We start from the raw sequence: 12,308 nt of genomic DNA, 5'->3' as shown, positions 1-12,308 counted from the left end.
TACTATCTGAAACACTGAAAATAAACTAATATAATAATATTTTTCTTACCTTAAGTGAAGCCTGTAGGTCTTGGACCTCTTGTCTAAGTAGTGTTACATCATCTCTAAACATATAAGCAGGGGAGGGATAATTAATAATATTCTTCAGTGAACAACCTACTCTCTTGACAAATCATGGCTAGTGGGAGTATACTAATATTCTAGTTTTCTCAATTAAAAAATAAAAACTCTTATAGATTTTATGTACAGTGGCATATATATATATAAATCTAAGGAAAATAATTTTATTCCTAAAGTTCATTGTTTGTAAATGGAAAAATACTTTATCACAGAAAGAATGATATAACTGAAGTCCAAGTGGTTAAGCCAGAAACAAATCTCCCATTAATTTACCAAAAATAAGAATCAATATTTTCCTATTGGAGTTAGCATAAAATCTAAATTCATTAACAAGGACTATAAAATATGCACCACCTAGTCCTTGCCTTATCAGTCTACCCCTCATTCACTAGCTCTAGCAACATTGACTTATTTCTGTTCCTTGAGCCTGATATGCTCTTTCCTGTGGAAACTTCTCACATTGTTTTCCTCATCTAAGAGTCAGTATGACAAAGAATGGTAAGCCAAAGACAATTCTTGGCCCTTATGTAGGAGAGATTCCATGATAAAATACTTTTGGTATTACCCCTCTGGATGTTTGGACATATCTTCCATTGTTGGATTGTAAATAGCAAAAAAAGAAATTCTCCTTATTCCTTGCCATTATTAATTTGCCATGGTAGAAGACGCAAGAATTGGGTTGGAAAAGTGAGGGGACATCTTATAAATGGGAGCGTCTTATATATGGAAAAGTTCGGTAGTTTAGGAGGAAGTCACAATGTGGATATAGAGCAAAATGAGCACACAAAAAAGAGCAAGAAAAATAATATGTCGGCAAAACTAAATTATGAAGAGATTATGGTAGTGGTCTACAAAGATGGCTGTCATCAAGTTCTTCCCTTCATATTTGCAGAAGCTGTTTCTCCAGTCACAGAGTTTACTTCTTAGCCTCTTAAATCTGACCCTCAGATTTTAGAGTAATCCTGTGACTACTCTAACCAATAAGTAGAATGTGGGATAATTGAGGCTCTGACACTTCTGAATCCGGGCCTGAAGGAAATTGACAGCTTCTGGTTACTGCCTCTTGGAACGCTCGTTCTCAGAACGCAAATGCTGGTCTGTGAGTCCAAGCAGTCACACGAAGAAATCCGTAAGAAGAACTAAGGCCCTGACATATAGCCCAGCTCAGCTTTCAGCCCGCATCCCACACCAACTCCCAGCAATGAATTTTTGGCCATTTTGGATCTTTTGGGCTGCCCAGCATCTCAATCTACATCACGTAAAGCAGAAGAACCATCCAGTCAAACCACAGAATCAGAGTAATAAACTTTATAATTTTAAACCACTAAATTATGGGTGAATTTTACAAAGCTATAGAGAACCAAAACAGAAGTCAACGTACTGGAGGGGTTCAGAACCGGCCTCCCCAAGATGTGCTACTTTTGCATGGGGATTACTTTGAGCTGAAGGCAATAGAGGTCTTACAGGCTTAAGAAAATCTTCAGTTTTCCTTTAAAAAATTTAAATTGGGGCCTTGCCCACAATAAGAGTAAGAGTTATCACCAAAAATAACATTTTAGAACCTAGGGCAGGGCAACTTCTAATTATTCAACATCTGCTCTTTTTATCCTGGGAATGACCTTCCTCCCCTCTGAAACCTTAAGGCACCTTATCTCATTTGTAGCTCAGAATGACATATATAACTAATTTTACTTTCCATCTATGAATATCTTATGTATGTGGGATATCTAACTCTCTTGTGTATATTTGGAATTAAATTTGGTTATTTTTTCTCTTGTTAATCTGTCTCAAGTCGGTTTAATAATTATTAGGACAGCCAAAAGAACCTAGGAAGGTAAAGAAAAATGTATTCTGCTCACACAATAAGAACTGAAAATAATCCAGGTTACTCTTGGACTTTGAAGAAGCAGTTTCAGGAGAATGGTAAGGCAAAATCCAGGGCTTGATGAGTTAAAAGTTGAATGAAAGTTAAAAAGCAAAAATGAGGATAAACTGTGGATACTTTTATGCTGAAAGTTCATATACTGAGCACTATCTAAGTCATAGCTGAAAAAGCAGCTCTGATAAATTATATCAAATATAAAAATATTTATAATATGGGCCTAGCTGGGTGGCTCAGTTGGTTGGAAGCTTCTTCCCATACACCAAAAGGTTGTGAGTTTGATTCCTAGTCAGGGCACATACCTAAGTTGTGGAATCTCTCCTACATAAGGGCGGGAGGCAACCAATCAATGTTTCTCTCTCACATCAATTCTCTCTCTCTCTCTCTCTCTCTCTCTCTCTCTCTCTCTCTCTTTCTCTCTCTCTCTCCCCTTCTCATCTCTCTCTAAAAATCAATAAAAGGCTTTAAAAATTTATAATGTGCTTTAAGTACATTTTTTATATTTATTTCCTAACAAATGACCAAAGAAATGTACCCAAAATTATTAGCTCATACATAAAAATACTGAACAACATTTCCAGCAGGTAAAGGGAAGATTCATACTTCCCAGAAGCACTGGTTTTACAAATATTTTAATATGTTAAAACAGTCATATTTTATAGTTCTACAATATCTATCAACCACAGTTAAGTGATCATAATGTTTTTCCTTTATGTGGTATTCTTTGTGTTATAGCAAATTAAAGAGGCATCTTTTTTTTTTCTTTTAATAAAAGCATGAAGAAAAATTATTTTACAAGTAGAATAAAATCAAGCTATCTTCCTTATAAGGGTATAAGACAAGAGTTCTTACCAATAGCAAAAGAAAAGCAGTTATATTGTTGAATACTGTGTTAAGTAATTCTATTTTAGTTTAATTTATTTCTTAAAATGGTCAGGCAAAATTGCCAAGATGCAGAATGTATATGTGTGTGCTTACTGTTGTATTGGTAATTATAAAAAATTTTTTTAATAATTAACTAAATTCATTATTTTAACAATTTGCTATAAAATCTTCTAAACAAAGCGAATTAAATAGAATATATGAAATATAATTTAACCTTCTTTTGATAATACAATCTTCATTAATACATAATTTATATACCATGCTGTAGATGCTGGTATAATTGCTAGTCAAGGACAGAATCCTATCTAATAAAAGAGAAACATGCAAATTGACGGTATCTCCGCTACACCCATAAGCCATGCTCACCAGCCAATCAGGAGCGAGTATGCAAATTAACCCAATAAATATGGTGGCGGCCATATAGCTCAAGCAAGCAGGAGGCTTGCATTGCCCCTGGCGATGGAGGAAGCCAAGCTTCCTGCCCGCCCTGGCCAGCCCTGGCCTCCACTGAAGGCTACAAAGTTTCAATTATGTAAGTAAATCCCAGATACCAGGGCCTCCACTTGGGTCACCGGGGGGCGTGGCCAGCCTGTAAACCACCACAGGCCCCTCACCCAGGCCGCCCCATGCCCTAAAGTAGGGGTGTCGAACTCAATCAGAGAAGGGGCCAAAATCTAAAATCCAGCCTAAATTGCGGGCCGAATGGTTTACTGAACAGTCATAAACTGACCATGTCATAAACTGACAGCAGAGTGCAGTGATGACAGCGCGGTGCGGGCCACATTGCAAGGCCTGGCGGGCTGGATTTGGCCCGCGGGCCGTGTGTTTGACACATGTGCCCTAAAGGAACCCCTACCCTGATTTGGGACACCCTTCAGGGTAAACCAGCCAATGCGCACCCATGCACCAGGCCTCTATCCTATCTAATAAAAGAGTAATATGCAAATTGACCATCAATCCAACATACAAGATGGCTGCCCCATATGGATACAAGATGGCCACCACAAGATGGCCAGCAGGGAAGGGCAATTGGGAGGGACCAGGCCTGCAAGGGAGGGCAGGTGTGAGTGATCAAACCAGTATGGAAGGGCAGTTGGAAGGGACCAGGCAGTTGGGGATGATCAAGCTTGCAGGGAAGGGCAGTTAGGGGTGATCAGGCCAGCAGAGTAGAAAAGTTGGGGGTGACAGGGCCTACAAGGAAGTTGGGGGGGGGGGGGGGGACCAGGCCTGCAGGTGAGAGCAGTTGGGGGGGACCAGGCCTGCAGAGAAGGGCAGTTAGGGGTGACCAGGCCTGCAGGGGAGGGCAGTTAGGGATGACCAGGTGGACAGAGAAGGGCAGTTAGGGACAATCAGGCTGGCAGGGGAGTGGTTAGGGGGTGATCAGGCTGGAAGGCAGAAGCAGTTAGGGGCAATCAGGAAGGCAGGCAGGTGAGCAGTTGGGAGCCAGCAGTCCTGGATTGTGAGAGGGATGTCCGACTTCCCGTTTAGGCTAGGATCGGGCCTAAACGGGAAGTCGGACATCCCTTGAAGAGGCCCAGATTGGAGAGGGTGCAGGCTGGGCTGAGGGACACACACATCCCTGTGCATAAATTTTGTGCACTGGGCCTCCAGTAGATTATAACAGTAAAGGAAGGAGGCCATGATAAAGGAGGTCAGATTTAAATTAAATAATATAAAAATACTATTTTCACAAACTAATTATTTAAGATTAAATTATTAAATTATGTTCATTGTTAAATTATTATATTAAACAATGATACTGCATTTCAAAACTATTAAACTATACCTACCTCTTCAGAGCAAGGTTAGCCTCGCCTCCATGACTGGAATCATTACCAGCATCATGAACTGCCTGATAGTGTTTGAAAAGTTCCTCAGCAGATCCAAGAGATTTCATACACTGGGGACATATGAAACCCTATAGAAAAGGGCAGAAAAAGATTTCAAAATAGTATTTAATATTACAAAAAATATAGTCCAGTGTCTTAATCACATAATGGTGCCATTAAATAAATTATAATTTATGATATTGATCCCAAATTCTGGTTTTATACAAAGGTATATCACTATCTATTCTGGTTAGAGTTTACAAGATATAAAGAAAGCCCTGCCAAAGCCGGTTTGGCTCAGTGGATAGAGCGTTGACCTGTGGACTGAAAGGTCCCAGGTTTGATTCTGGTCAAGGGCATGTATCTTGATTGCGGGCACATTCCCAGTAGGGGGTGTGCAAGAAGCAGCTGATCGATGATTCTGTCTCATTGATGTTTCTAGCTCTCTATCCCTCTCTCTTCCTCTCTGTAAAAAATCAATAAAATATATTTAAAAAAAAAAAAAAAAAGAAAGCCCTTACAACCATCTTTTAGGTTGAATAAGTTAATGGTTCTGCAGAGATTACCAAACCTTCCAAGGGAAAGACTGAGCTAAGCAATAAGTACTCTGAACATGTAAAAACTAAAAATAAATAAATAAAAATGCTATTCCTTTGTTGGATATTATGCAAACAGCATATCTTCACATCATTTATGTGTATTATATGGCAGAATCAAGGCTCACTCAGTATTGAGGAGGCTGATATGTAAACATAGACATACATTACCAGACAATGCTATAACACAAGTATATATGAAGAACTACACAAACAAATGGAAAGAAATATTCAACTCTGCCTGTGGCAGCAGTTTTTGCTTTATAAAATATATATATATATACACACACATATAAATATACGCAGACACATATAATATATGTATATATGAGACATTAAAATTAGGTACTAAAGAATGAATAATATTTACTTGTGAGAAAAGAAAGGCATTCTAAGCAAGTGGAGGAGCAGGAACAAAGAAGCATAAAGAGGTATAAAATAGACAGTCATGCTGTGCTTGGGAAACAGATGTGTTCTGGTCACAGAGCCAGAGTGAATGACGGACACAACAGGTGAATGCATGCAGTGACCCCCTAAAAAACTCCTAAAATGAGCAAAGACAATAGTACTGAGGATGTGTCTTTGGACATCAGAATAACCAGAGATATTTGGTACTCAGCACTACCTTTTTAATGACTGAACATTCTGTTTTTGCGCTAATCTAGCTGGTGTTATGCTCTTTCTTCAAAACCATCTCTTATTTATCACCATGTTTCTAATGGCTCTGCATTATGTTTAATTTGGCATTCTTATAACTTCTGCTATACCTATTAGCTGGAATGCCATTAGTGTAACAGGACATGAACCCCTATAATATTCAGTTGTCATGTCTCTTTTTTGTCTCAACTTCTGCCAATATGTAGAATTAGAGTGTCCCTCAGAGAACTCACATCCCAACTTTCATCTTCAGAATTTTGGCTTTTTGACTTGTCTCTACTAACTTTTGGCTCTAAGTATGGCAGAAAGCAGGTAAAGGGAAGGTCACATTGAAGTATGCCATACATTCTTAGAGTTTCAAAATATTACCAGGTGAATAGTTCAGAAAGAACTAATTCATCCTTGAAGATAAATTTTAGAAATTCAGTAATATATATTTACTTTTAAAAATATTCCACCCATGTTAATTTTCCATGTGATTAGAGCTTGCATCCTATCTAATAAAAGAGTAATTTGCAAATCAACCATCACTCTGTTCAAGCCATGCCCACCAGCCAATCAGAGCTAGTATGCAAATTAATCCCAACCAAGATGGCTGCAACCACAGAGAACAGTTGAGAGGCTTGGGTTTCCCAGACAATAGAGGAAGCCAAGCTTTCCACACACCCTGGATAGCCTAGTCCTCCACTCAAGGTTACAAAGTTGCAATTATAGAAGATACATAAAACCAAACAGAAATGGTGTCAGCCAAGGAGTGAGCAGGGGGCTTGGCTCTGCTCTAGGCTACAAAGTTTCAATTGTAAAAGGTAAATAAATTCCAGATTGGGGGGGGGGTATGGGGAAGGCCTGCAACCACCACACGCCCCTAGCCCAGGCCATCCCACACCCCAAGGGAACCCCCACCCTGATCTGGAACACCCTTCAGGGCAAACCAACCGACCCCCACCCATGCACCAGGCCTCTATCCTATTTAATAAAAGAGTAATATGCAGATTAACCATGATTCCAACACAAGATGGCTGCCTCGATGTGGTCAAAGATCCTGCCCCTATTTGGACACAAGATGGCCACCACAAGATGGCCAGTAGGGGAGGACAGTTGGGAGGCACCAGGCCTGCAAGGGGGGGCAGTTGAGAGAGACCAGGCCTGCAAGGGAGGGCAGTTGAGAGAGACCAGATCTGCAAAAGAGGGCAGTTGGAGGCAATCAACCCTGCAGGGGAGACCAGGCCAGCAGAAGAGGGAAATTGGGGGCAAACAGGATGGCAGGGGAGCAGTTAGACATCAATCAGGCTGGCAGGGGAGTGGTTATGGGTGATCAGACTGGCAGGCAGAAGTGGTTAGTTGCAATCGGGAAGGCAGGCAGGTGAGCAGTTGGGAGCCAGCAGTCCTGGATTGTAAGAGGGATGTCCCAGATTGAGAAGGTGCAGGCTGGGCTGAGCAACAACCCCTCCCAACTCGGTCCCCATGCACAAATTTTGTGCACCGGGCCCCTAGTATTTAAATAAAACTCCAGCCTAGTCAGTATGTCTCAGTAGTTGAGCATCAACCTACGAACCAAGAGGTAATGGTCCAATTCCTGGACAGGGCACATGCTCAGATTATGGGCTCAATCCCCAGTAGAGGGCATGCAGGATATAGGTAGCCAATCAATAATTCTCTCTCAACATTGATACATCTCTCTCTCTCACTCTCTCTCCCCCTTCCTCCCCCTTCCTCTCTGAAATCAATAAAAGCATATATTTTAAAATAACTAAAAAAACTCCAATATTTAAACATTACCGATAAAAATACATCTTTCTAAACTACATATACTTCCTCACCTTCTTAAATAGATAATATTATATCTTCCCTTGGTGTCTTCAAAGTCATAACTTATTAATCACTGATTTGGGTGTTATCCACTCTTAATTCTGGCAAGACTATTTAAATTCCTTTACCCACATTTTACAGTTTTTCCTACACCCTGTCTTGTCTTTCAATGATCTTTATGAAAATAGTTTGTATGCTATTTCTAGCCTGCCATGGTTAGGAAGGGCTAAGATTAAGAAAAAGTTTATTAAAACCACATCACTCATTTAAAATAAAAGTAAAATAAGCTCAGAATGAATGTCTGAGTGATAGCCCATGAACAGAGTGCATGATCTTTAGTTCAAGGACTTTGTGATACTAATTCTGGACATTAAGAGACTCTACCTTTACTTATTTTTTCTAAACTATTTTCAAGGGGATTGAGGTACTTCCACAAAAGTACTGTTACCAAACAATAAAACACTAAAAATGGCCAGCTAGATTTATTTATCTTAAGCATTCCAAATTCTCACTAACTTAAAAAAAAAAAAAAAAAAAAAAAAACTAACCAATCCTTACACACAGTTTACTCGATTAAAAACAATGAAGTTCTTAATAATATTTTCACTCTCATATTTCAGTTATCTGTAATCCTTTTTCAGATTCATTACAGCTAAGAACTTAATACTTATGGTACCCCTGACATACCAAATGTCCTTTGAATTAAAAGGAAAGTTCTTATCTAAGTGACAGGTGAGTGAAACTGTCACTTGTGATTTCGACAACCCATAAAGAAGAACAGTTAACCCATTCATTCTGGAAGGAAGACAACTGGTGAAATGCTAAGCAGAGTCCCAAGAATGGGTTAGGCTTCTATCTTTGTTCACAATGCTTCAACTAATTAAATGATGTCCTCCTATATGTCCTCCTATATTTTTCCCATCACCCTAGAGAATGTCTGATTTAATTGTCCCCAGGTGGAAGTTTTTCTAGGTCCCCTCAAGTTGAAATAGCCATTGCACTCTTTTTGCAAATAAAATCTATTATAGAAACTTCCTGGGGTGGAAATCATATCTTATTTACCATTTTGTCTTCTTTACCTACCAAAATATCTGGCAACTAAGAGGTACTTTATTAATATGTTAAATAAGTGAATGTTTGGTGAGATCATTTCCATATATATAAAACTGTCTCACAGAAAAAAAAAGTCTGAATTTTTTTTGTCTTTCATAGGATAAAAAATTTCATTCTTTTGTGAGATTTGTAAACAAAGCAAGTAAAAAAAAGTTATGTTTCTCTTTTTTTAGAACACAGTAATATATAATATACTAGAGGCCTAGTGCACAAATTCGTGCACCAATGGGGTCCCTCGGCCTGGCCTGCGGGATCAGGCCAAAACCGGCTCTCTGACATCCTCTGATGGGTACAAATTGCAAGAGGGTACAGGCCAGGCCAAGGGAACCCACAAGTGCATGATCAGGGCCAGGGAGAGATGCAGGAGGTTGGTCAGCCAGGGAGGAACCATCAGAGAGCTCCAGGGCTTGTCCAGCCCATCTGGCTCAGTTCCAATTGGCTGGACCCCAGCAGCAAGCTAATCTTGCAGTCTGAGCATCTTCCCCTGGTGGTCAGTGCATGTCATAACGAGCAGTTGAGCAGCCTTAGTGTATCATTAGCATATTACACTTTGATTGATTGAATAGCCGACTGGACACTTAGCATATTGGGCTTTTATTATAGAAGATATCAGGATCATCTGAGAAACTTTTTCAAGGACATTTCCTTCCCCTCACTGGATTCTACTCCCAGCCTTAGATATGCACTAGCCCACACACTACCGATAAACATTTCAACGGTCCACTATTAATGAGTGTGGAATCTGGCATCTCCCTCAGGTCAGGGAAAATTCAGGTTCTGCTATATATTTTCCAAATAAAGAGAGTCACAGCTCCCCCTGGCCAGTGTAGCTTGGTTGGAGCATCCTCCTCTACACCAAAAGGTAGTGGGTTTGATTCCCAATCAGGGCACATCCCCAAGTTGTGGTTTCAATCCCCAGTCTTCAGAAAACATGCCGAAAGCAACCAATGGATGTTTTTCTCTCACATGGATGTTTCTCCCTCCCATCCTTCTTCTGTCCCCCTTCCCACTCTAAAAAAAAAGAAAAAGAAAAAAAAGAAAAGAAAAGAAAAGAAAAATCCAAAAAATTTATTTGGAAAAAAAAGACAGTAACAGCTCACACGTAAAGTCCTTTTTCTATTTAAGATTAAAAAAATTATACTGCATTCATTAGTAGAGCATTAACTATGTAATAAAGATAAAGCTTGCAATGCTATCCACACATTTCAAATTTCATGACAAAATTTATACAAAGAAATTAACTTAAACTTATGTATTTGTTTTAGATTCACAAAAAGACAGTTGCACCCAGTAAGAGAAACCAAGCCAACTTCCCAGGAGCCTCTTTTTATTATTGAACTTTCTTTAAGGCATGCATAATTAAAGCAATCCATATTCCCATGTAGCATAAAAAGTTAAGCAACACCAAGACAAGGAAAAACAAAGCTATTCTGAGCAACCCATAACCAAGCTGCTAAAACAAAATATACAGGACCCACAGTAACACTGGAGTCATTAAGAAGTTCCTGTCCTCTTGTTTCAGTTTCTGCATGCACTTTCTGGTAATGCTCCGACAAATCAATAGCAGTTATACATCTTTTCATACATAACGGGCAGATGAAACCCTGTGAAATAACAACTTTTAGGAGGATATACATAAAAAGTTTTATAAAACAAAATACAAACAATAAAAGATACACATAACAGGAAAATAATTAGTATTATCTCTTTTAGAATATGTAAATAAAAATTTTAGGTACTAATGACACAAAAGGTGGAAGATCTATATTTCTTTAAAAGTAGGCCTTCTAAAATTAGTTATTTTATGTTTTAAATTTTCATTTATTCGTTTTTTATTATAATAAAGTTTCTTAAAAATAAATAAACACATAAAGTTGCTTATTAGTTGAATTAGTGTTTTTTAATGACACTTTATCCTTACTTATCTGAGAGCTATTATTAGCAATTACCTTTTATTTTAGATCAAGAGATATCTACTAGGTATTACAAATACCTTTAAATGATATAATACATTAAACAAAATTTCTTATAATGAAAGCAATTTTGTCTTCATCATATTCCCCTAGCCTGAGATCCCTTTATTGCCTACATCCATAATTCCCAGTAGGTGACCCTTTATTCTACTTTTCTGAGCCAAATAATATCATTTTAAAACAATCTTCCAAATTTCTTATACCTCACAATATCTGTATTTTAAAATGTGTACTGGTACACTGAGCTATAGTTTAAGGTTCTGTCAGATAGGAAGAGAAGAAGGACAAGAAAATTGAGAAATTAACAGTATTGGGAAAAGTAAACAAAATGAAGACAGTGGTGAAGAACAAAGGTTATAAAAGTTATAATGTCATGAGTTTGGTTATCAAAAATAGATGTGGATTTGAGCCTCAACCTATGCTGACTATATGAGCTCAGTTTACTTTACTTGCTGCCAGTTTTCTCATCTATAAAAGGGGGCAGATATTAGTAGCCATTCTCTACAGTTATTGAGTAGTACATAAAATGCTTAGTAAAGTGCCTGAGACATTGTAAGTGTTCCCTAATACCAATCGTCATTAAATGTATGGTGAGAATGGAAAGAAAATAAAGCCTGGAAAGGTTAAAGACTAGAAGAAAAGATAGGAAATTAAAATCTGAAATACTCAGCAAGGCCAAAGTTAAGTAGTGAAAATATAATGAAGATTTTGAGAAGATAGGCACTTCTGGTAAGAAATGAAGAACAAGCCCTAGCCAATTTGGCTCAATGGATAGTGTGCTGGCCTGCAGACTGAAGGGTCTCGAGTTCAATTAGGGTCAAGGGTTGCAGGCTCCATTCCCAGTTGGGGGCATACAGGAGGCAGCCAATCAATGATTCTCTTTCATCATTGATGTTTTCATCTCTCTCTCCCTCTCCTTTCCTCTCTTAAATCAGTAAAAATATTTTTTTTTAAAGAAATGATGGATAAGATTTTAACATTTCAGGTAAAATTATTCTGCTTGAAAATAAGCTAGAGAAGGTATTGTCATGGCTTGAGTATCTAGGAAAGAGATAATAATGAGCATTGGCATTGACAACATTAAGAACTGAGATGAGGATGTTCCTTAAATCACTAATGCCACTTAGGACAAAAGTAAAGGAAAACTGCAAACAAGGTTCCAAAGTGGAAGGCAAGACAGGGTAGCAATTAACAGCTAAGCTTGAGTTTGAATCATGGATTCACACTACTCTTAGATTTTATGACCTTCAATTTCCTCATCTGTTAAATGTGATAATAATAAACCATTTCATATGTGTTTCCTGAGAATTAAATGACATAATACATACAAAATGCTATCATAGCACCTGTAACAAAGAAAACATTAATAAATGTTGACTATCATTAATGTCATTGTTCCTCTTGTTAACAACTCTTAAAGGAGATTAGCTAGGAGATGAAAGTG

At 38.3% G+C, this 12,308-nt stretch overlaps 1 protein-coding gene across 2 annotated transcripts in view; it reads right to left on the bottom strand.

The window, feature by feature from the left end:
- EEA1 (early endosome antigen 1) overlaps positions 1-12,308 on the bottom strand; it is a 134,964-nt gene that overhangs the window by 89,553 nt on the left and 33,103 nt on the right. The window contains exons 3-5 of one of the 2 annotated variants that reach the window (XM_084880321.1): positions 10,370-10,495; positions 4,678-4,805; positions 50-104 (exon numbers count right to left, since the gene is read on the bottom strand). In XM_084880321.1, the coding sequence (XP_084736447.1) occupies positions 50-104; positions 4,678-4,805; positions 10,370-10,495 (309 nt within the window). The remainder of the gene's footprint in view (positions 1-49; positions 105-4,677; positions 4,806-10,369; positions 10,496-12,308) is intronic. The other variant, XM_084880322.1, reaches the window with a different exon arrangement.

Source organism: Pipistrellus hanaki (genome assembly GCF_964339955.1).
Source record: "Pipistrellus hanaki genome assembly, chromosome: 3".
NCBI lineage: Eukaryota > Metazoa > Chordata > Mammalia > Chiroptera > Vespertilionidae > Pipistrellus > Pipistrellus hanaki.
The sequence above is the reverse complement of the archived record's forward strand: the minus strand, read 5'-3'. Positions and strand labels throughout refer to the sequence as shown.